Source organism: Trichinella spiralis (assembly GCF_000181795.1).
Source record: "Trichinella spiralis strain ISS 195 chromosome Unknown Scfld6, whole genome shotgun sequence".
Classification (NCBI taxonomy): domain Eukaryota; kingdom Metazoa; phylum Nematoda; class Enoplea; order Trichinellida; family Trichinellidae; genus Trichinella; species Trichinella spiralis.
The window spans coordinates 2658679-2683173 of record NW_003526945.1 but is presented as its reverse complement, the minus strand read 5'-3'; the positions used below and the strand labels follow the sequence as shown (position 1 = coordinate 2683173).

At 34.6% G+C, this 24495-nt stretch overlaps 7 protein-coding genes across 7 annotated transcripts; 2 read left to right on the top strand and 5 right to left on the bottom strand.

Moving 5' to 3' along the window:
* Positions 1-1276: 1276 nt before the first annotated feature.
* Positions 1277-2425, bottom strand: Tsp_10655 (putative HEAT repeat-containing protein KIAA1833-like protein). Its single transcript, XM_003373623.1, has 6 exons — positions 2332-2425; positions 2118-2236; positions 1872-2048; positions 1701-1835; positions 1488-1587; positions 1277-1425 (listed from the first exon to the last, which is right to left on the bottom strand). Exons 1-6 carry the CDS (start codon positions 2423-2425, stop codon positions 1277-1279), a joined length of 774 nt encoding a protein of 257 aa, XP_003373671.1.
* A 456-nt stretch (positions 2426-2881) lies between these two features.
* Positions 2882-4969, bottom strand: Tsp_10656 (putative HEAT repeat-containing domain protein). Its single transcript, XM_003373622.1, has 10 exons — positions 4917-4969; positions 4732-4837; positions 4561-4656; positions 4390-4500; positions 4137-4272; positions 3953-4065; positions 3722-3874; positions 3503-3621; positions 3172-3362; positions 2882-3111 (listed from the first exon to the last, which is right to left on the bottom strand). The coding sequence occupies exons 1-10, from the start codon at positions 4967-4969 to the stop codon at positions 2882-2884; spliced, it is 1308 nt and encodes a 435-aa protein (XP_003373670.1).
* A 309-nt stretch (positions 4970-5278) lies between these two features.
* On the bottom strand, positions 5279-9738 carry Tsp_10657 (conserved hypothetical protein). The gene is made up of 23 exons (XM_003373621.1): positions 9713-9738; positions 9478-9506; positions 9257-9420; positions 9079-9109; positions 8600-8745; positions 8334-8550; positions 8209-8307; positions 8050-8159; positions 7794-7934; positions 7645-7737; positions 7496-7574; positions 7316-7426; positions 7169-7251; positions 6946-7065; positions 6897-6916; positions 6802-6868; positions 6557-6698; positions 6309-6491; positions 6099-6206; positions 5959-6074; positions 5770-5907; positions 5617-5721; positions 5279-5512 (listed from the first exon to the last, which is right to left on the bottom strand). Exons 1-23 carry the CDS (start codon positions 9736-9738, stop codon positions 5279-5281), a joined length of 2562 nt encoding a protein of 853 aa, XP_003373669.1.
* A 1019-nt stretch (positions 9739-10757) lies between these two features.
* On the bottom strand, positions 10758-14062 carry Tsp_10658 (JmjC domain-containing histone demethylation protein 3A). The gene is made up of 9 exons (XM_003373620.1): positions 13887-14062; positions 12699-12950; positions 12310-12584; positions 12148-12243; positions 11749-11882; positions 11482-11646; positions 11134-11383; positions 10940-11025; positions 10758-10844 (listed from the first exon to the last, which is right to left on the bottom strand). The coding sequence occupies exons 1-9, from the start codon at positions 14060-14062 to the stop codon at positions 10758-10760; spliced, it is 1521 nt and encodes a 506-aa protein (XP_003373668.1).
* A 1619-nt stretch (positions 14063-15681) lies between these two features.
* On the top strand, positions 15682-19379 carry Tsp_10659 (conserved hypothetical protein). The gene is given in 17 exon segments (XM_003373619.1): positions 15682-15800; positions 16138-16223; positions 16269-16403; positions 16520-16630; positions 16707-16730; positions 16938-17029; positions 17045-17105; positions 17152-17196; positions 17269-17391; positions 17467-17511; positions 17599-17725; positions 17805-17898; positions 17971-18109; positions 18173-18334; positions 18416-18550; positions 18633-18826; positions 18903-19379. 17 exon segments carry the CDS (start codon positions 15682-15684, stop codon positions 19377-19379), a joined length of 2169 nt encoding a protein of 722 aa, XP_003373667.1.
* A 66-nt stretch (positions 19380-19445) lies between these two features.
* Positions 19446-20378, top strand: Tsp_10660 (putative JmjC domain-containing histone demethylation protein 2B). The gene is made up of 5 exons (XM_003373618.1): positions 19446-19563; positions 19634-19773; positions 19832-19996; positions 20090-20209; positions 20277-20378. The coding sequence occupies exons 1-5, from the start codon at positions 19446-19448 to the stop codon at positions 20376-20378; spliced, it is 645 nt and encodes a 214-aa protein (XP_003373666.1).
* Positions 20379-21332: 954 nt separating this feature from the next.
* On the bottom strand, positions 21333-22150 carry Tsp_10661 (hypothetical protein). The gene is made up of 2 exons (XM_003373617.1): positions 21971-22150; positions 21333-21461 (listed from the first exon to the last, which is right to left on the bottom strand). Exons 1-2 carry the CDS (start codon positions 22148-22150, stop codon positions 21333-21335), a joined length of 309 nt encoding a protein of 102 aa, XP_003373665.1.
* Between the last annotated feature and the right edge of the window lie 2345 nt (positions 22151-24495).

Sequence of the window (24495 nt, the reverse complement as noted above, 5' to 3'; positions counted from 1 at the left end):
TGCACAAGGTACAAATAAAATCAAGCTGCAAACAATGCTGCTGCTAGAAATTGATCACTTCTTTGAACACACTCCACATATCACGTGTACAGGTGGAATTTATTTTATTTGTTTTTTCGTTTGTTGTTTATATGAAAACGGATAGATACTGTATCATAAATTTTCACAGTGAAGAGGAAGAAGAAAATTGCAATTTTTTGAAAAGCTGAATAAATATAGAAAGAAACACGGGATGTACAAATTTCACATCCAAATGGATAGATAGATCATCATGGACAAATATATAAATGGAAAACGTCAATAATAGAGAGAAAAATAGAAAAAGTTCCAAAAGAGAATAATAACAAAATACACATCTTCTTTCTTCGTACTTTTACGATGACAAATAACATGAGAATAAAAGAGATACATATAAATGAAGTAAGAGAGAAGATGCCCGCCAATCTGCGAAAATAAATTAAAATGGAAATAAAACTGCCTGATGACTTGGAAAAGAAAAAGAATGGCAATAATAATAATAATAATAATAATAAGCTCGACACAGATGATCAGTAAGAAAAATAGCTCAACAACTTTCAGTGTGCTGAAGATGATCATAGGATAGATAAAATGGGAAAATTCTCTGATGAACAATTAAAATATTGGTTGGCATTTGAAAAAGTTGAAAAACGGCGACTGAACAACTGGAAAATCATTGAAAATTGAATGTGGATTAAGTATGGAGAAATTTGAAATAAAAATCAGGAAAAAACAAAAAAAAAACAAAATGATCACAAGTGGAAATTCAGGTGAGTAAAAAATATGTTCGAGAGAGAGAGAGAGAGAGAGAGAGAGAGAATGCGGGAAAAAATATGCACGTGAGAGAATCGGGAAATGAGCAGTAAAAAATGTTGGCAGAAAAATGAAAAAAAGCAGAAGAAGAAGAAGAAGAAGCTACCACATTTTCCATCGGAAAGCCAACACAGCAGCAGCTTCAGGGACCAAAAAAAAAATACACGTATTGGAGTTGTGGTGAGCAGGAAGTGAGTGATTTCAGAGATAGCGAAAACAAAAACAGAAAATACTACAACAACATACAACTGCTTGGTGATGGGATGGAGCATGAATAAAAATTATCCATCTTCTGATAAAGTAATAAATGGAATCAGTGTAATTCAGTGCGCAAGTTGATTTTCACATTTGCAAACAACAACGGAAAAGAATTTACACTTATAAAAAGCACTTCTTCCACTTGGAATCACAATCCCAACGATTCCAAGGTACAAATGAATCGATTTCAGTACGCGTAAAGGTAAGACATTGCTAGAGCGGCCGCTCGACGTACTTCAACTTCTGGCTCTTTTAACAAAATGATCAATCCGCTCAAGATCACCTCTTTCGAAATATTGGTTCGCAAATCATCGGGAACAACGCCAAGAAAATAACCTTCAAAATAAATAAATAAATAAATAAATAAATAAATATTGGAAAAATCAAAACACTCATACCAATGAACAAAGTCGCGTTGCAACGCATTTTCGATGAAGCACTCTTGAAGTAGTTGGAACAGTTCAAAGCGTACAAATCAACTTGCTCTGTAAAAGATACCTGAAGAAAAAACAGAAACGTAATTTACATATAAAAATATATCGAATGAGTGTGAGGAAACAAAAAGAAGAAGAAGAAGAATATATATATATATATATATATATTTCACAGACCAAAATAGAGGCAAATTCTTTCAAAAATTCCGCATATGTTATTTCTTTTCCAATTTGATTCGCTTTAGCTGACAATTTAGTCAATTGTTCGCAGTTCAACAATTTCACCATCTCTTGCAAAGCGAAAGCTGCTGCCTTGAAATTTGCATAGACATTTTAGAAAAAAAAAACCTCCGTGAGAATAATAAATTTCGTCCGTACGGTGCAGACATCTTCGACTTCGTCGTTCAAGTGCAACAATACAGAAATCATGCAACCGTGAACTTGTTCCAAAAATTTACGATCTGTTCCGAAACGGCTCATGTTGCCCAACAGATTGAAAGCAACAGAACGAATGGCACCGCTTTCCTGAAAAGCAAGAATAAAATTCGAACAGATTTAAAGTGGAAAAAAAAATCAGCCAATCAATGAGCGTACTTTTTCAAAAAATGGGCGTATTGCTAAGACTACGGTAATTAGCACGTTGGCAAATTGATCCGGCATACATTTTGCGGTCAATTTGCTTAAGCCCTGCATAGCTTCAAAAGCAATTTCATCTGCAAAACAAAAAGACAAAAATTATAAAATACCTCTCCGCTAATAGTAATGATAAATTGATTGACGATTTTTTTTCCAGTTCAAAAATTTGCACCTTTGAAATCGCTTGCGTCTTCTAAACCTGCAATCAATAAATTAATGGCCAAGTCGCAAAAAGAGTTAAGTAGTCTAGTATCACAGTGGGCCATATTGCCAAACCCTCTTGCTGCCATCTGTATTTCAAAGAAAAAAAAACAGTAAAAATTTTTAAATTTTTAGAAAATAATAATATCTCAGCAGTTGGGTGCTGTTGTCTGTTGTTGCTCACTTTTCGAATTAGCAGTTCCCGGTCGGTGAACTTGTTCATCAGGTCGTCGACAACTGCCCTGGCGAACAGTTCTTGGTTGGAGTTGCAAAATTTCACAAATGCGCTGAACACGCAAGCCAGAACCAACCGACTGCGGCCACTGTCCGGATTCGAGAACATTTTCAGCTGGGAAAAAATGGCTGGCAACGATTCCGGATAATAGATTCCGATCGCATTGGAAATTTCATAAATCTTGAAAAACAAACAAATAAACAAACAAATAAACAGAAACTGTTCCGTTCTCAACACAAATACCGCATCCGGGTAATGGTACTGGTGGTCAAAATCGTCCCAACGGTCAGCTTCGGTCAACGCGAGCACCACGTCGTCCAGACGAGCGCGAACCAACAGCGCCCTTATGGCGGCGACGGCGATCGAACCGCACCCAATATTCGGGTCGGGGGTGAAATTGTGCCCGACGACTGCACGTGGACGAATCACGCCCCCGGCGGTCCTGGCGCACTGGAGCAGCAACGTGGCCAACAGTTCTGGAAAACATTCCAACAAGACGCTGTTCGACTCGACGCCCTGTTGTGTGTGAAAATAAAAAATGATAAGAATAAATAAAAGAAGAAAAAAAATAGCCACTTGCTTGAATTGCTTCTTTCATTGCGGCCGTGGCCACGATCGAAGACAACGGTACTGTTGGACGTTCGGTCAACGGGAAATCTACATGTTCCGAATCAGATTCGGCTTCAATCGGTTCGAACAAATGTCCCATAACCATAATGAACATGTTCGAATCGCGACTCAAAACGCGCCAACAATCGCAAACAACGCTGAATAATAATAATAATAATTATTATTATTATATTATTATGATAATATGAAGTATGGAAGGGAAAAATCCCCTCTTTCCCAACATATGGCACACACTCACCGATTAAAAGATAAAGATTCTCTGAGCAAGCAATTTAACAGAAGGGTAGTTTGATGACGGGCGATTTCACAAAACGCTTGCAAAGCTTCGACGTACGTTTGCAAGCACATATTTCGATTGTTAAATTTATTCATCAACGCGTGGAATAGCGAATATGTCTGTAAGAAGAAGAGATAACAGCAACATCGTAAGAATTAATAATAGCACCAAAAGAATGCAAAAGAAGAAAAATTAAATTCCTCCACAATATCAACCAACCTCAGAAGCAATCACGGAACTTTGGTTGGTTACGATGGATTTCAAAAGGCCAGCCGCTGCACAAGATACCGAAGGTTGGTCGTCGATCAACATTTCAATCAGTGCGAACGTATAACTTACCACGTGTTGAACTGGCATACGTTGTTCAATCACCTGTCAGAAGAGTGAAAAGTTAGGGGGGGGGGAGGAAAGAGCAAAGAAGGGAAAATTGGAAAAAATTTCAACTATTACTTCGCAAAAAGTTTCCATCAGTCGAGCTTGAGAATCAGGCAATGAAAAGTCCAACAATTCTGAATGTTGTCTGAATTTTTCCACAATAATATCTTGATAACATCTTCCATGGCCTGGTGATAAAAAGAAAATGAATGAATGGTCGGTCGATCGGCAACAAACAAAGTGCCCAAAAAAAATTTACCCAAATTTGCGGTTGCAATCGTGAACAACCAATAGATGCATTCCAACGAAGCAACACGAACGTGATACGAAGAATCGAACATTCTCGGTGCAAACTTCGCCAAAATAAAGCCGAACATCCGAAATGACAACGCTTGCTTAAAATCACAAAAAAAAGTACAGCTCAATAAAAAATTCTATTCAACATATATATTATGATGATGATGATGCTGACCGACGATGGTCAGTCACAATTGTTGAAAAACCATGCATACCCCCAAGACAAGATCGACGTGCTCGAAAAAGTGCTTCAACAACAATTTACAACATTCCATCGCCCGTTCACGTTCAATCGGATTCTTCGAAGCAATGCACGGCAAAAATAACTACACAAAAAAATGAATGAATGAAAAAAGCATTTACAACAATCATTCGATAATTATTACTTCCAACAAAGTGACCAATTGATTAATGGTCATGTTTCGATTCAAATTTTCCAAAAGCCACGCGTTGAATTGCAACAAACAATCGTCAACCAAGGTCTAAAAATTATTCAAATAACATCAAAGAACAACAACAATCAAAGCAACAATATTTCAACAGAAATTAATTCGAACCTGTATTTCTGAATTGCCTTCAACTTTTACCAAAGGCAGAACAACACCGGCAAAAGTTGCGCCCACTTTCTGAATACTGCATTCGTTCAACGGTGGATTGAGTTTGCTAATAAACAGAAAAAATGAATTTTATTTCTTTCTTTCTTTCTTCGCAATTTGTTCATAAATATGCAAATTGATGATACCCGAGCTCTATTGCGGCTTCGATGGCCAATTTTCGCAGATCCGTGTGCACCATCTCTGGTCCTTCGAATTTGATATATTCCTCAAGTGAAGAGAAAGAGAGAGTGAGAAAAATAATAAGCAAACAACAGTAAGCAACAGACGCTTCGTCGATACAGGCAAATCAAAAAAGAATCCCATCATTAATGCATATAATATATATATATTACCATCACATAGTGGAGAAGTTTGGACCTGATTGGAAATTTGTACTGAATTCGTGATGGATGCACGGCTATGGCGATCAGTTTCATTGAAATCAACAAACTTCTCCGTACCTCTCCATCCTTAAACACAGAACAACAAGCGTTGGATTGAATTTGATTTAAAGAGGATTAATTAAAAATCGAATCGAATCGAATCGAATCGAATCAGATTGATCATCAATCACCTCAACCTGCCGAAAGAAATTACTCAAACAACGCAATATCACATGTTCAAGTTTTATCACCAACAGACCCAACGGACAATTGAGCGCCACGTAGCCGTAACAAAGCAGCACCGTCGAGCGCATGCTTACAAACTCGTCATCCATTGACGGCTTCCACATTAGAGCATCCTGCAGAGGAGAGAAAGAAAAATGCAAAAATTATAAAACTACAACAACAAGAATAATAATAATAATAATGTTATTCAAAAATTTACTCTGAAAAATCCAAAAACGTCATTCAATATTCTGGCGTTGTCATCTTTCATGACGTTTTCCAATTTAGTCAACACAATGTCCACGTGGCTCTGTGCCACGTAGCCGACAGCTTCGGCGCAGCTCTGAAAAAATGGGATACTGAAGGTGGACAAAACCAAAAAATAAAAAACTTCCACTCCAAAACGTACCGTCTGTTGGATGATGGAATTGTGCTTGGTATTGTCAAAAATCGCCTGCAAATAGTCGACCACAAGTGTACTCGCCTGCATCTTGGAAAGCGTGATGCCAAAGCACATAAAACACACCCTCTGCGGAAAGGAAAAAATTTAAATTTGAATTAAAAAAATCAAAAAAAAAACAAACAAACTTTGGCTTCTTCGTGGCAGCGGTAGTAATCGAAGTGGGTGCGAAGGGCGGCGGCCAAACTGATGACCCACTCGTGGCTGTTGACAAAATTCAACGTTCTGGTCAAAAACTTGAAAAAAACAACAACAATTACCTGACAACATTTGGAAAAAAACCCTCCCCCCTCCCCAAGCATATGGTTTTGGTCCACTTACTTCGGCCAACTGTTTTCGCCACTGATCGTCGCATTTGAAATTTTCTTCTGAAAAACACAAAAAAAACAACTATTTTTGGTGAATCTTCAAAAATTTACACCCCGCCCCCCCCCCACAAAAAATATGAATAAATATCCGTGTGACTGAACCTGCCAATCTTCGGTGGAAACGTTTAATATGTTCGGGCCAGATTTTGCCGAGTAAAGGAAAGAACAACAAAGATATCTGCTCGAGCAATTCGAGCACATTCTGGTTGAAAATTTTCTTCTTGAACGGTGTCCCAAGGCACACCAACAATCTTGCAAATATCTCATGAGACTTTGGCCAACCCTCTGCAATGTTTAAATTAAAACAAAAAACATTCAATTGTATAATAAATTGAAATGATCAAACAGACCATCTCCATTTGAGTATTCTATGGTCAAACGATCTGTAGAATTCATTCGTTTAGCAATGATGGTCAAATATTTGCAAATTTCATCGAGCAGCTCAGTATATTCTTCCCAGCAAAGATATCGAAACAATAACGGCCAAAATATCTGGATCAAATAAATCATCAATTAACAGTGATAAAGAAAAAAAATAAACAACAACCGCAGCCGCTCACCGCTTCAGTACTTGGAACGTTGCTTATTAAATAACAGATCGACTGACAAAATTGAGATTTCTTGTTCGCCTGGACCAATGGTATCGAGTTGGTTTTTCCAGGCTGAACAAAAAAAAAACAATAAAAATACTTGAATTCAAGTACCTCAAGCTGCAAATGATTAAAATAATATCGCCTACGTTTCCTGATTCGTTGTTCTCCATCAACTGACGAAGCATGAAATGAACGCAAATTTCACTTCCATCGGGCGCAATATATTCACCTTCGAGGAGAGCAACCAGCAAATAGAAAATGTAATTCTTCATCTAGACCATAAAACATATACGGTTCAGTTCATTGTACGATTTGGGGATGAAATTAAATGAACAAAAAAAAACATAAATCATCAAATTATCAAATTACCAAAACGCTGATTCTGAACTCTCCGGTAAGAAACGGTCTCAACGTTGCCAATATTTGCCGACCATTGTCTATGGATAATGATTCTGAATAGGAAAAAAAAAGTTTTAAACTCTGTTCCACAACAAACAAACAAACAAAATCACTAACTGGAATTAATCAAATGTTTAAAAATCAGCAACACATCACAGCGAATCTTTTCCTGGCCACTCAACAGTTTGTCTGTTAAAATACGACAAAGTCGAGATTGGTATTTTTCCGCTGAAAAAAAATATCATATTAAAATTAAAATGTTTTTCCAGCATGGCAAACGATTTCAATGATTTTTACTGCTGTAGCTGAAGAACCGCAAAACTTCTCCCTGATATCGAAGATTTTGGACATTTTTCACCTGCGACGCTGCGCCAACCTGAATCACACCCACATCAAACACCACAGTAGCCAGTCAGTGAGCTTTGAAAAAAAACAATACAACATACCTGACAGATCATACATAATAACAAATGATCTATCACCGAATCAGGTATTTGACAATCAAATTTGTTAGTCGATTGTATGATATGGCACAGTGCCTGAAATTCAGAACAATAATCTCGAGCAGTTGACGAGACAATGTTGAATAATATACCTCTATCGAAAGAACAGGATCAGTGGTTTTCCAATGAGTCGGTGCTATCATCCGGATCAACTTTGACGTTTCTTCTCTCAGTCGATCCACCGGCAAAAAATTCGTCAAGACGCCCAACATGTGCAAGTTCGCACAACGTAACTGTGCAACAGAAATAAACAGAAGAATATATATATGAAACACAAACAAGCTACAGAACAAAACAGAACAGAACAGTCACTTTATAATCTCTTGAAGGAAGCCAAGTGGAAATCACGTGATCGTAGATGCTGACAAACGAAGCAGACGGATCCACAACTTCGGAATGGGACTGCGAGCATCCACTGGCCAAAAATTCCAAATACGCTTCGCCGAGCTTTCGTATACCTGCATCACATAAGAACATCACTTGTTGAACAACAATTCAAATCATTACCTGTAGCGGATACAATTCGGACAGACTCTGTTTTCAGTGTGCTCATCATTGCTGTAATTCGATTCAACACTTCCGGCAAATTGGGACAAAAATCGAAAGCTGAAATATCATCATCAATTATTTACACACCACTGTAGAAGATGATGCATCTTGTTCAGATGAATAAATTTGCTCCTCACGATTGGTCAACGCTATTTCGCCCAGTGTGCTGATAATAATGTGGCAAAATGGAAGGCCGGCTTGGAATTTTTGCATAATGCAATCAACAACAGATTTGCAATGATTTCTGCTCAATACTACCAATATTGAAGAGCTGGTAGTTTGCCAATCATCGGAAGAGTCCTTTGTTTTTCAACGAGAACAAAAAGAAATTTCAGTAAAAATAAAATACAAATTTTGTCATACTTTCGATTGTGTGATCTCCTGCGTAGATAAACTGATCACCAATGCAATCGTGCTGTTGGAAATGGAGGCCAAATTTTCCGCGCAAACATACCTCATCGATTTCAATATCAATTCGCGATGTTTGAAACTGATCTGAATAACAATTTTAAATATTATTTCATTTAAATTATTCTTTATTAAATATTAAAAACTCATCTTTAATTTTTCAAATAAGTTCATAGAAATTTTCGACGAACGTACGCATCGTTATAATTATAATACTTGATTATTACTACAGTAAGTCAAGAAACAACACGTACTCCAGCAGTAAAAAACCAATAAAAATTTCTTTACAAAAACCATTAAACTGTATAAAGTAATAAATGTAAAAGCACAAAAAAGCTTAAAATTAGTTTAAAAAAATAACTATGGAAACTCATACTGACAATATCATTTACACGATAAAAGTAAACGTAATTCCTTTACCCTTTTTAGACAAAAGACGCGATTTTAATATCTACAAAAAATCATTTTAATACTTTACAGATAATTCAAAAAATTTTACAACTCCTATTCGCTGTTAAATAAATACATAATTAAATAAAATTACAAATAATATGATAATGCAATGTTACAAACAGAACGCAATTGTGCCTTGTATCACCATTTCAGTTGGACTCACTTTTGTTTGTTGAGACAGAAAGTTGTGTGACAAAAGCAAAAATGTTTCCGGCTGATTTAGACCGATTGTTCTCAGCGAAGTAAAAACCGCTTCCACCACAGAATCATCTTTGTCATTAGCGCTTTCGAACAGAGCATTAATCATATCTTTAAAAAAATTACATTTCATTCACCTCCAACAGTTTAAATAAAGATAAAATATACCTTCCAGTGAAGCCATACTGCTGTAAAAACTAAAAACAAAAACAACAAATCAACTGAAATGAACAAACGCTTCAATGTTTTCCAACACTACTTACTGATGCACTCAACAAAATGATAATAGAGAAAAACAAAATTGTTTAACAATTAATTATAAAAGAAAATTAATATTATTCAGCAAAAATTGACACTGAATAGAACAGTGTCAAAAATTACAAAAATGTAAGCAAAAACGAACGACAGTTGAACTTTTGCGCAGTCCATTCTGCGCTCGTTCTGATGATTCGATTGGGAAAATTAACGTTTACAAAGATGACGCAACTTGTAACAAAAAAGTGAAAACGAAATCATTCATACTCATAATGGAAGAAATGATTCATAAAGTGAGTAAAAGCAAAAATAAAAGAAATAAAATGCAATCAATTTTAACATAAATTCAAAAACATCAAATGGATGTGTGAGCGTGCGTGTGTGTGTGCAGAACAAAGTTTCAACGGCTATTGCTTGAAAACAGTTCGCTAAAAGGAAGATTCGGTTGTTTGCTTGTGAAATTAAACTATGCGAAGTATAATTTCGATAAAATGAAAACCAAAAAAAACCACGCCCTAACCGGAATTAACATACATGAACCACTGTGAAACGTGAGGATTAAAGTATAAGCATGTTCTGTTACTATACGGTAATTTATATATACTGTAATTGTAGTAAACAAAACTTTTACATTTAATTCTTTTTGTTTTTAATTTAATTATTTTACATTAAAAAATAAACAAAAGAAGTTTTTTGTTTGTTAATGTGTCTGCAATTTTTTTTGAATAAAAAATTTATGAAAAAAAAGTTTATCACAATTTCATGCAAATATATTTCTTTCTGTATTGAAAACAAACATTTTCAATTGTCCAATTGTCCAATGAATTGATAACAACATGTTTAAGGGAAATTTCACTCATTTGCTGAGCCTACGTCGTCACCGAATAGCTGCAGACTGTACACTTTAAAAAATGTAGAAAAAAGAAATTGTGTATATATTATTGAAATCGATGCTTTCGATGCAAACAAAAAATAATAAAATCGCATTCTTTTCTCCCAATTAAACAATTCAACAAAATGCTTTTATTCATCATTCTAAAGTTAACAAGATGAACAATCTAATAAATACATCTAATTTGGATGTATCATTAAAAGCAAGTCTATCTTTATATCTATAATTAATTGATCGTGAACACAGAATTCAACGGCAAAATTAATTAGAATACTGCTCCTATTCGGGCGCCAGAGTGAAATCAGAACGAGTAACATGGATGACACTGTTCGTTTTTTCCAACATCACAGAATAGCACACCTCGTTCCTGGCCTTGCGTAAAATCACCCTGTAACTTTTACCGTCGATCCAATTCAAAACCACTCGGGCACCAACACCATGAATGTGATCTTTCTCATTGCGGTTCGGACAGTCACAACTTACAATGTCATCGTCGAGCACGTCCGAATAACATCCGTCCTCAAAGTCAACCAAATACACAATCGATTCATACTCATCCTCAATATAACCTGGAAATGAGAAAGAGAGAGAGAGAGAGTGAGTGAGAGAGAGAGAAAGAGAAAAGAAGAAAATGGAATTTTCAATTATTAAAAATTTAAATTATCATCAAAACTTACCCATTTCCTCGTGGTCATGACTCACTTGAACAATAACGCGTCTGTTCACATAGGATTCAAATTTAGTAGAATGCGCTTCACAAGTGATATGGATACCCTTAGAATTTGTCAAGAAATCTGCTACTTCATACTTGACACCCAAACGACGTCCACAGTGCAGATGAAAAATCGCATTGCAATTCTCCTCCGAGCAACGAATCAACGTTCCTTTATTCTCATCACAATAATCACATCTCCCTCGGAGGGGTGCCTGTAAATACAATTTGAAATTAAAATTTCAACCGAATGCGCCCAAATCGGATGAACAAACAAAATAATACAATCGCCGATAATATATACACAATTCACCTTTTGAAAGATCATTTTTTGGCCTCCATGCGATGATGGGCAAACGAATCGCACATTCTGCGACAACAGTGCACACTGAACATGACAAAACTTGCTCTTCTTGTATTCCAACAATGCTGAATCACTAGTGCCGCACAGTTTACAAACTACTTTCCCTTTTTGATACTGAAAAACAAACAAAGCAAAAAAATATGCCCAATAAATTATCCGGATCGATGCTTTCACATATCGCAAATTATACAATCGGCAAAACATGTTGTTGTTTACCTTGCAAACATCGCACAACCAACCTGCCAAATCCGAATCATCCGAAAGATCAGTACAACGGTAACATCTCGCATGAACACGAACATGACAACGTGAACAGCACAACAATTTGTCCAACTTCTTGGTCACATCGACTGAAAATAAAAAATTTTCCTTTCAAAAAATAATTCGGCAATAAAGAAACAAACGCTTACCAGAATCTCCGAAATGCAGTGCCGACAAAACGCATGTCCCATCATGAGGAATTCGGCCTTGCAAAAAGAACTGTTCACCGTCGATAAAAAAACGGCATATCACGCAATAGTCTTCACTGTCTAAAGCAGCATTTTATCAAAACTCATAAACACCTCAACTGAAAATATTGTACAAAACAGAAGAAAACCAAGAAATACAACTCACCAGTTTCCATCTTTTCAACGGCCGGTTCAGTTGACTTCAGATACGGAACCAGCTTACTGTTCCCAGGATGAAGTGTAGATTTGTTCTCAAAATAATCTAAAAAACGGAAAGGAAACAAATGGAAATTATCTTCGTTGTTGAATGCGATAAAAAAAAACTTACATTTTTCCATTTCTTCCAAATTAATTTCACCACTTCGATAAAGTTTATCCAAAACAGTCACCATATCGAAACGAACTGTCGAGTGACCGCACAAGCAAAACTTAACCTTCAAACTATAATCAATCCAGCTTTTCATTGCAAAATTTACTGCCTCTGCACAATTGTATCCCAAATTGAAACCAGAGTGATAGGCGCCAGGATAAGTGAGAATAAATTCTCCGGGTAGCTGAACTACCTGTCGAACCGGTATGCCAGCAGAACTAATTTTCGAATGACTGAATATTATATTTTTATGGCGCATAAAACCATCACATTCCAAAGCAGTAGCCGGAAAATACTGAGAAACTAGCCAGTCGAAGTCATTTTTATACGCAGATGGAATCACATACCAAAATTTAGGATAACCATAATGCAAATAGTTAATGGATGGCAAATCCATGTCTTCAGTGTGCCAAGCAAACATAGATTTCATCATGCCGAAGTAAAGATATGGTTTTGTCACGCCGTTAAAGGATACAATTTTATCCAAAAATGTACCCAACTTACTGATGTTCCACAAATTGGTGTTTTCATCAAACAATGAACACAACTTATCTGTTGCATACATCAAATTTCCTTTAGTCACTTTATCCCAAAACGTTCTGAAAATAAAAATTTTCAAATATATTTAAGCAAATTTCACCAGCTAAACAAGCCCTTCCATACTACAGTTCTGTTTAAAAACATGCCCTAATGCTCACTGTAAATGATCATAACATAATTGAACTTAAAAATCATTTATCTGAAAAACTACTGTAGTTCCGTTTATCAAATTTATCAACCGATTTACAAAGTAAAAAAATAAAAATACTATTTTTACTAGTATACGAAAAAATTATTTTCAACTCATGTGCAATATGTTTTAATGCATCCAACAGTTCAATTAAAAACATGATGATTACTTAATTTCAACATTAAGAAACGGTGGTACCGTATAAAAAATTTATTTTCCATTGAAAAGACACATTAACATTAGAATTTTTAAAACTTAAATCTATTCTCCTAATAAAATAGCATGCAATGAAAAATAATTAACATGAAACTATAAAGTTTTTTAAAGTAAATTTAAATGTTTATTTAACAATTCCTTTATATTACTCATCAATCATTTTCATTCCTTTTTTTACTTATGAATAAATTGAATTTTATCAGAGCTTTTAATCTCCATTAAGTATGGATATTAAAAATGTTCATTTACTTTTCATAGCTAGCCAATGTATCCATATTCGGTTTTAAAAGAATCTTCCTGTTATACGGCGCAACGGATTTTTCAAACTGCATCACACTCATCGTACCAACTTTTTGTATATTTTCCAAATTATATACCCCTTTTTTGCCGCTCAGCACTTGTGTGTTAATTCTGAAAGAAAGAAAACATTAATACTTACAGTCATACACACACACACACACACACACACACACACACACACACATATATATATATATATATATATGTGTGTGTGTGTGTGTGTGTATGTAAAAATCAAAAACACATTAAATCTACAGGCAAAGACTTCCAGAATCCAATAACAACATACTTTTCAAGTGTCATATTATCTATGGCTGTCTTATCATAAACGATACTTTTTCTCCATTTCTCTGGGGCCACCACTTTTACATAGCCTTGTTCCTTCCACATATCGTTATCAATAGTGGCTATGTAATCAGGAAAATTGACAAACTCTTCTTCTGACGGTGACAACGTAAATTCCATCACGAGACTGATTCTGTAACAAAAAAACAAATGATATAATATAAAAATGATACAATGTCAAAAAAGTTTAAAAAATTAGCAAGAATATGAAAAGTTACAACTGGTGATGTGACTTCACAAACAACAGCCCGAAGAACAATACCACGACGACAACTGAAAAGACAGGAGAATGAAAAAAGCAACAGTAAAGTTTTGTGATTTTCAGGATACTAGTAACCAAAAAACCACATCATTTTTTATCATAAATAAAATAGAATAAAAATTTTTTCTTCATTAAAAATTAATTTAAATATTATTTTGGAATATTTAAATGTTATTATTTTAATAATTTGAACATTGTTTAACTGTTCAACAAATGCACTGTTCTGATTGGTTCTGTTCTGATTGGCTGTAATATTGATTCGCATATAGAAAGCCGTTTTCACATTTATTTCGTGTTTTTAATATGTAATTTTTTAATTAAATTTTAAATATATTTTTTAACATAAAATATAATAAAAATTATTAATTTAATTAATTATTATAATAAATATATGATTAAACCGAAATTGACAGCTTTTCAATGACACTTGCGAATTGTTTTTACTGTAAAATTTTCTAGAAACTTCCATTGCAGCTGTTTATAATACGGGTTCGCTATTGGTCAGAAAAATTCTGCCAAGTCAGGCCCCTCGTACTCGCTCAGCCTGTGCGTCTTGTTATGCACGAATAGGTTGTTCACATTTCACACTGTCCCATGTAAAGGCAATTTCAGATAAGAATATCAGTATTCTATTATTCAAAATAATTCTCTTTTCGAAATTTCAAATATAATTAGTGAAATTGATTTGATAATTTTCACGAGCAAAATTCACTTCAATTTGAAATAGACAATTCTGTTAGTGAGTGTAGTACATTTTCAAAAAAAAGTGTACTAGAAAAAAAGCAGTTCATTTTTTCATTCACCATTTCCAATTTGCATATTGTTTTTTTCATCATCAATCGGTTCGATAGTTCGAATAATTTTCATATTTAATGCGAAAAGTTTGACTTTTAAAACGTAACGTTCGTTGTTGATGAACAGTGTTTGGTTGAAATTTCAATTTGATTTTACCAGCTTGTTGTTGTTCAACAACGGTTGCTTCTTTTGTCAAATTACTTTTCTTTGGTTTGAGGTTTTTTTTGAAATTTAAATTTCTTCTCCCAAAAGTTCGTTCTCACGCTCGTTCAATTCCCAGTTCAATATTCCATTAGCTAGTTCGCATCTTGCCAATAGTAATTCGCACAAGCAGTGAATCCTATACTTGTTGTAACTTTAAATTATCAATTTTTCCAATCTCATCGTTGTTGCAAAAGCGCCTTGTTTTTTTCATAATCTTCATAGTCAGCGACAACAAACAGCACATGTCAGTTCTCCAATTGCACTGCGTGAGCTAAGTTGAGCTCGGTATTTTTTTGTTGAATATATTTTTTTGCAGCGAAAAAGCAAAAAAAATTATTTTGATTGTGAATTCAAAAGCACAGTGTTGCAATTGGTGCTGTTTGGTCTTCAGAAATTGTGCTGATCTTGAAGCATGATAGTCGCGGCGATAAGCGATAAATTGGGCGTTTGATAATGCAATGCTTGGAAGAAGAAAACTATGCATACAGCAACATCTAGATTAGAATTACAACGGTGGCTGTTTTGGCTTGTTTTTGCTCGCTTGTACGTTGCTAGGGTTGGTGGGTTGTTACGTGCCGTAAAGAGACTAGATATTCGGTTTTTCTTCTGTCTGAAATGATGCAAGCGAGTAAAGAAGATCGCTTTAGCTGCAGGCTAGCGACGGCACGTATATATATATACGTGTGTGGTGTTGTTGTTAAATTGAAAATTGCATACAAAAAAGCCGAGAGCAATTGCCAACTTTCAATACCGACTGCAACGCTTATTTATGAAAAATGATTGGAGAAGAAATTGGTGTGAATTGTGTTGTTGTGAAATTTGTTTTTCCGTCTTAAGCATCGTTCGGCTTTGTTTGACTTTAAAATTTTCTCTAAAATGGTTGCTATGGAAACGTAACCGGTTTTGAATTCGATCAATATATTCAAGCCTTCAGTTGGGCCGCTTGTTGTCGTCATCGTACAAATGGCCCGCTAATAATCGTAATAGAGAAGAAACATAAGCCGTTGAACGCTTACATCCGTTTACATCTAGATTAATTGATTTGTTAATTTGATATTGATTAAGTGAATATTTTCACTGGTGAGTGCTCGCCTAGTGGAACAATTTATAAACGCGCCGTTGGTGTCAGTATTGGAATTGACCAAGCTAACAATTCGGTCGTAAATTTGCAAGCGATATCCGCCGAATTGTTCCCCGCGTGTTGATAATACACAAATTTCCCTTTACAAACGAGATTAATTCGACGTTGTTGATCTTTTTTTTTGTTTAATTTCCTTTAAACTATTCCCTCATATTGTTTGAAATTATATTTTCAGATATGGCTACTCCAGTTAAGCGAAATCGTAGAAATGATCAACAAGACGAAGAGGATTTATCCGGAAGAGGAGGAGAAAATGGAAACAGTGAAAACGTGCAGACAAATCAAAGTAAAGTTCAAAGTTGGCCGTTAAATATTTTATGCCACGTATATTATTGTATTGAAAAAAATTATTTTCATTTCAGGTGAAAATGATGAATCGATGGAAGGTATAGTTGAGTATTAATACTTTTATGATAAGAAAGTCGTTGAATTTTTACTTTTTACGTGTTGATGGTGGTAATAGCAGCAGAAGCGAGTTCGAAAAACACCATATATATACCACATATAACTACATATATATATATATATATATATATATATATATATATGTAGTTAGTAAATTGAATGTTAATTTTATGTTAATTTTCATTTAGACAGCACCAGTACGGACGAAGATGAGAGCTCATTGGGTAACGTTGACTTTTTCACCTTTTGTTCTACACTCGCTGATGTTACAGTTGCATTTGTTTTTTTTTTACAGATAGCCCATCTTCAGAAAATTGTTCCGATACTGGTAAGGTTTGACGCATGTGGAATAGTGGGTTGGTTTGTATTGTAAAGTAATGGAAAAAATACAAATTATTCTAGATGTATCGTCGGATGCAGAAACTGAATCTGAATTTTTTGCATGTGGTAAGAATTATACGATCGTTGTGTGCATTCGAATTTATTTTTAATTTTTTATTCTTTGTTTCCCATTTGGAGAAGAGGAGAATAATCATTCGGGTGAGAACGAATTGTTTTTGTTCAATTGTGGATCATTTGTAAGTTGTTCTTTTGCAGAAGAAACTGAACATGATTCTGCAGATCACCCTACTGAGACAACAAGTATATATATATATATATATATACGCTTAGAAGTAGATATTTTTTCCACGTACAAATGAGAATGTCTGTTTGTAGGAGCTGCTCATTCGAATGGAAAACCGATCAAATTAATGCCAACTGGTAATGAAGAGAAGAACAAAATTTACCCGATTCTATCAGTTGCAAAAGAAACGCAGAAAAGGAAATGTGTAAATTTTGTTTTTTAAGATACCCAAGATTGTTATGAATTTCAACGTGAGCCTTGCACTAAAATAGAAATTTTGCCTCGTTGTGTCGAATGCTATTATCATCCGATGGACTTTACTAAGCTGTGCCGATTTATAGATTTTCGCAAGTAATAATATTTTTTCAAAAATTGTTGTTTTTTTGCAAATAGAATTTTGTTTGTTGTGTGATCGGCGAGATTTTTGTAGAGTGGGCTATGGAACTCAAAAGGGCAAGTATCGCTTTCCGACCAGCGGAAAGTGTTACAAAGTGCAGCTGGAGAATGCAGACGAAACGGACGAGGTAACATTTTCCAGAAGTGAAGTGAAAGGAAATTGATCAATTGAAATTAATTCCAATTTTGTTCTGATACAGTCGAATTCTGAAATCCCTGTTACACCCAGACAATGTACTGCTGAACAGTTCGCGTATACATTATTTTATACGCGACTTCCATTTTCGAAAATGTTAAAAGCGGAGAAAAATTTCAGACATGAATACAGAAAAGCTACAGGTATGCATATATATATGTTGATTGACTGATTGTTTTCCATTAAATAATAAACTTTATTTACAGCTAGATCTGTCAAGGATATTCCGCTCAAATTGAACATCAGATATGATGTAATATGCGATGTATGCTTCTTGGCAATATTCAATTTGCACACAATGTGCCGAAAATGTGGCTTTTGCGTATGCATGACGTGTTTCCGTGAGCGTTTAAGCGCTTCTCTTAATGGTTAGCTGGTTTAAAATTTCCATTCGATCGATGAATATTACAGTTGTTTTCTGCTTTCAAATGTGCGTATGTATCATTTAGCCAATGAAGTGGATGGCATGTGTGATGACTACTTATGGTATCTGTGCACGGATCGGTCGACGCCGATTCACCATCCATCCATGATGGAACTTTGTTATTGTCATGATAATTTGCATCCGTTGAAAATAGACGACAGTGAGTGAAAATAATAATAATTTTTTTGTGTTCTAAAAAGAGATTCATTTTCATTCGCTTAGATATGTTTTTCTCTTTTAAGCTGTAAAGCAGTTGCAAATTAAATTTCGCAAGTTTGCTTCGCCAAAAATTCGCCAAGTGAGCACCGAATTGGGCAATAATTCCCTTCCAGATGTCGAACACTGCTTCACCAACAATGGCAAGCTGTTGATATTGAAACAGCCGTACAGAGAGGAAAACATTGCCCATTTCCGCAAGCATTGGCGACGAGCTTTGGTGATTATTCGGTTGCTTTGATTTGTCCAACCTTTTATCACACCCTAATTCTTGTCACTTGTTTTCCCTTCTAAAGCCGGTAGTGGTACAGAATGTGAAGACGACATCTCAATTTTGGAGACCGAGCTATTTACGACGGCAACAAGGCAACGCGACTTCAGTGCAATATGAGATAACAGACTGTTCCACCGAAGAAGTGCTCAGCTGTGTGTCCTATTCGAAATTTTGGGATGGATTCGAGGACCGCAGAAAACGCATGCGCAACCCTAACAAGTACAATACGACTAGAAAGTTGAAAGTCTGCTCACATACTGACTGCTACGGCTTTGTGGATTTATTTCAAATTTGCCGCTGCTTTCAGCTCCAAGATTGGCCGAGAAACGGTGGGCTTGCCCAATTGCTTCCATCTACATTTGCAGATTTTTATTCGGCCATTCCCATTTCGAATTACGTAGATCACAAGAACGCCGCTTTCAATTTGGCCTTAGCACTGCCGGACCATGTGTTAAAGCCGGATCTCGAACTGAAGCTCTGCATCGGCTACGGTGTGTAACAAGTGGCCCCTGTTGCCAGTGGGTGTTTTTTTGAGATCATATTGTTTTTTACCCTTTCTGCAGAAATGATTCCATACATGAATATCGCTACCACCAATTTGCACAGTGACGTCAACGACAATTTGAACATTTTGACTTGGACGAGTATTCCGAAGAACATATCAAAACGACGAATGCACGAAAGTATCATATCTTGACTTTTTGCTTGTTTTTATTTATTTTTTTAAAACACTAACGGTTGTGTTTTGTGTAGGTATTTTGCAATACTTGGCTCGTGAAGGCTTGGATGAGCAGACGATGAATATGGCAAGAGAAAGAATCAAAGATGTTGGCGCGTTGTGGACTGTTTTCAAGCCGAGCGATAGTAACAATCTCCGAAAATATATAAATTCAGTATGTTGTAATCTTCGGATATGTATTAGTTATTATCATATTTCTCATTGCACTGTAGCACTTCGCCAACCTCCCTATAGTGTATTACGATCCGATTCATGACGGTACATGTTACCTCGATGCCACTGCCAGAGCTGATCTTGTAAGACGTGGCATTCAGCCAATCATGTTTTTGCAGATGCGAAACGAGGCGGTATTTATTCCGGCTGGCGCTGCGCATCAAGTATGATTCAGAATTGCACTTACAAAATTGTATATATTTGGAATTCGTTTCCAATATTTATTACTTTCTCTTTTTAAGGTTTTGAATTTGCAGTGCTGCGTCACAGCAACCTTGGAATTCTTCTCGCCGGAAGGGATTAATCGTTCTTTAAAAATTTCAAACGAACTACAAAAACTATCATTCGAACACATCAATCGTGGCGACCAGCTTCAGGTAACAAACTGCATTCAGAGCTATTTAATTTTAATATTTATCTATTTAATTTTCAAATTTAAAATAGATACGGAATATCATCTATTATTCAAGTCTGGAGGCGATAAAAGCACTTGAAAAGGCCGGTTCCCCCCCACCTGATGGAATAAACGCGAACGAAGACACGTGAATTAATCCATTGATTTTCTTTTTTTTCATGACTACTGTATTTTTGTACAGCTTATTTGCTGATTCATTTTTAAAATTTTCCACGATAATATATTCATTCTTCCAGATGAAAAACTGTACGCCAGTTTGTTAGTAGCCATTTTCTTGTCACCAACATCTCGCATGTGGAGGCAGATCATTTATTTCTCTTTGTGGTGGCTCTTTCTGAGCTTTTCGACAATTTTCAACATCTATCATCACTAAATATAATCGGCATAGGCACGCAATGATGAATGGCATTTGGACAATGTGAGTTGGCAATAAAATTTACATAACAACAGTTGTTGATTTGTTGTAAGCGAATTTCTCAATATGCTTTTTTCCTCATCGAACAAAAAGCACCCATTTCAAAAGTAATGACACTATTTGAAGTCTCGCAAAAAGAAATTGAAACGTAAAAAAACAACGCATAAAACAGTTTCTGTTTTCGCTTGTAGATTTGAAACTGATAAAATAAAAGCATTATCTATTCACCAAATGCGGCAAAATTTACACCAAGACAAGCAGAAGAGAAAACTTTTTTTTATCCAATTAACAGTCACTGACGCAATGTGTACACTGGGAAGACAATTTTTACAGAAAGCTAATTTGCATAATGCGCGCCGTGTTATTTTCAAACTCAACATTGAATCTGTCGCCTTAGTGTATGAAAATGAATTCCAACCTCCTCCTGTGCACGTTTCACTTGTAAAACTGACTAATTGTGGAAAATTCAAAAAGAAAAACCACCTAACCAATCGCTCTTAACTTGCAACAAAAATTTCAAAAAAAAGTACAGTATCCATGTCTGGCTTTGCATTTTCTAGTTATGCTACTACAGTGCAGCTAGTTTTTGTTTTAAACACCGTTCAACTTGAAAAGAAAAAACAAACTTACCCAATTAAACGCCTTCTCATCGGTGAATTTGTCCATGAATTCAAAGTTTCAATCCCATTTGTGTGCTGTTCCAATAGACGATGATCAAATTTATTGACTGACTTTTCAGGCTCATCGGGCTTTTTTCAATGAAAAAATCTTCTTCTGCTTCAGTCTCATTCCAAGCAGCCTAAAGTGAATTGAAATAAAGATTACAAAGCATATTTGGATTTGGTCTCGCATGCGAGATATCATTCATCTCGTGATAATTAAAAACAACAGCAGCTATTCAGCAGCATTCGTATAACAGGTGCTTCACAAACTGACTGACAATAAATGCAAATGAAAGTTACAAATTTTGAATAAAATGACCATGCATTATAATTTTAATTTTTTTCCATTTCCTTACGTTTTATTTAAAATATTAAAAAATAAAAATGAGGATAGAAAAAATAATCTACTCCATATCTATACATAAGTACAATTGAACAATCGTGAGAGAAAATAAAAATGACCCCGGCAAATGGCAGTAATCATGCACAACGCCGTGCACAATATTAATTCATAACAGCGAATTTTCATTTCACTGATTGAATTAAAAAATAATTTAATTTTCAGTTATTAATATAATAAATAATAAATAATATATAATAATATGCATGGAAAAGTATAAAATTGCACCACCGAACTACTACTGACGTCAGTCGAGAAAACAGGCAGCAGACACATTGCTATTGGTGAAACAATTTCTAGACAAAAGTAATTTGCATAATGTGCGCTGAGCGTTCTTCGACTTTCGACTAACTGCATAAAAGCTGAACGTTGAATTTTTTGTTCTTTTAATGAAAATGCATACTGTTTTCTCTTTGATAATGTCATTTTAAAAATTTAAATTTACGAAGCAACTAATCATTTGCATATTTCACTTATTCAACATTTCAATCTACTAATAAATAAACTGCTTGTTAATTTACACTTGAAATTGAATATGAATTCGACATATTCATAAATTGCAGGTTTAATAACCATTCTCAACTATATTATAGGGCCAAAATGAAAAAATGTTGCTTACCAAACAAAATGATTTCTCATAGTTGAAAGCCGTCGTTCTTATTGTGCATTTCCAATAAACAATGAATCACATTCAAAAAATGAAAATACAAGTAAATCGATTTTCTTCGAGCTCATCCGGCTTTTCATTGGCAAACGGCCTTCTGTTTCAGTCCATCACGGCAAACTTTCATTCCACTGAAAGACCAAAAAGTCGAAATTAAAATTAGTCTCGTATGCAAATTTTTGTGTCGTTTATATCGACTGACATTTGGAAACGACAAACAATTTTGCCCTGATACTGATTTGAAAATTCGAGGGAATCATTTTCCATTATTAAAAACATTTTTCTGCTCTTCATAAATCTTATTTAAAATGTTGAAAAAAGAAATATGAGTATAAATATTAGAATTCATTTCAGGCCGTGCCTGTGAGCAGAAAGAAATCTGGCGAAGAAGAATGATGAAGCAAACAGTAAGTGGATTTAATTGAAACCGAGAACATGGTTGGAAAATGCAAACCAAGCTGCCAATCAGAATCATCGACGATAGAGAAAGTCAACGTTGCTATTACTGCAACGAAAACGATTATTGGAATTAATGTAAATTCGCTAGATGAGTATGCAAATTTTAAAAGGAGATTTAAAAGCAAAAATTCAGGCAATGAACACAATAAACTGAAAAAAAGTAAAATCGGCACTATTGCTATACAATAAACAAAGTATCTGAAAAGTTCAACCGTTCAGCAAACTGATAGAAATGGAAATTAATATATTATTATTCATAATGAACCGTTTAGATAATTGTTAGAAGTGACTTAACTAACATTAAATTTAACTGTTCAACAACTAGACAAAATTTGGAAATTCCATAGCAAGCTGTGAATTTAAAAAAAGCAAAAAATGAAGCGCAGCAATTTTAATAATAAAAAATGGACGAACCGATCTGTTTGGTAGAAGTGATTAGTTTGAACAACTGGAAATTGGCATTGAAGAAATAAATTTAATTTAACACAACCCTGGACAAATGCGCTGTTCAAAAATTATCATAAACCGTGTGCGACTGATTATTACGCCGAAATTTTCAAAAATGCTTCCCACTAAACTACGCATTACTCCCTAAAGTAAACACATTACTGGATTCATTGATGAGCAATTATTAACGTCCATCTATTTATAATTTCAGTTTTAGTAAATTACTTTTGGGCAGGACAGAAATGCAATTAATAAAAATTAGCATATTATAAGAGTATTATCAAAAAATTGTTAGTCTTGATTAAAATGATTTTATTACACTTACCCATACTGAAAAGTAGTATCGGCAAGTAGTTGGAGGAGATGGAGGTGGAAATATTTAATAATTTATTCAAAATTGCACTGGCGATTTGACATTGCCACAGGCGAAGAAAAAGAAAGAAAATGTTGTATAAAATTGCCGTAAATTAGTATTTAACGTCAAAAAAGTATACCAAAAACTGGAAAAACCTGTTTTCCCCGCCAAAACAATTTTAGTTATTTTGACTCGATATTGTTTTTACTTCATTTTATCGGTTGCTGTATAATTTAAATTTTCTTCATCTTTTAACTATAAATCAATAATTAATTGCGTTTTTGAAATTTTTTAAATATTATAATTATTTATAGTTATTCGATTTTGTTATTTGATTTAATAAATATCTTTTCTTTGACGACGCTATTAATTGACAAACAAAAGAAAAACATACTTAATGAAGTTAAAAAATTGTTCAACATTAAAGTGTAAACGTTGAAGAGTTACTTTGAATTAGTATTTGAAAACAAAAAAGTGTAGCAAAAACTGGAAAAAACCTGGTTTTCCCCCCCAAACCATTTTTAGTTAATTTTGACAAATATTGTTTTTAATTTCATTTTTATCCGATTGCTGGGAATTTAAATTTTCTTCATATTTTAACCTAAAATCCAATAATTAATTGTGTTTTGCAATTTTCTAAATATTATATTGGTTATAGTTATTCCATTTTTGTTATTTGGGATAATAAATATCTTTTTCTTTGACCACGCTATTAATTGGACAACAAAAAAAAAACACAACTTAATGAAGTTAAAAAATGGGTCACCATTATAGTGCAACACTGGCAAAGTTGCTTTCATTCAACTACTGTTTGTCTATCTTATCTGATGCATTATTATTCTTACA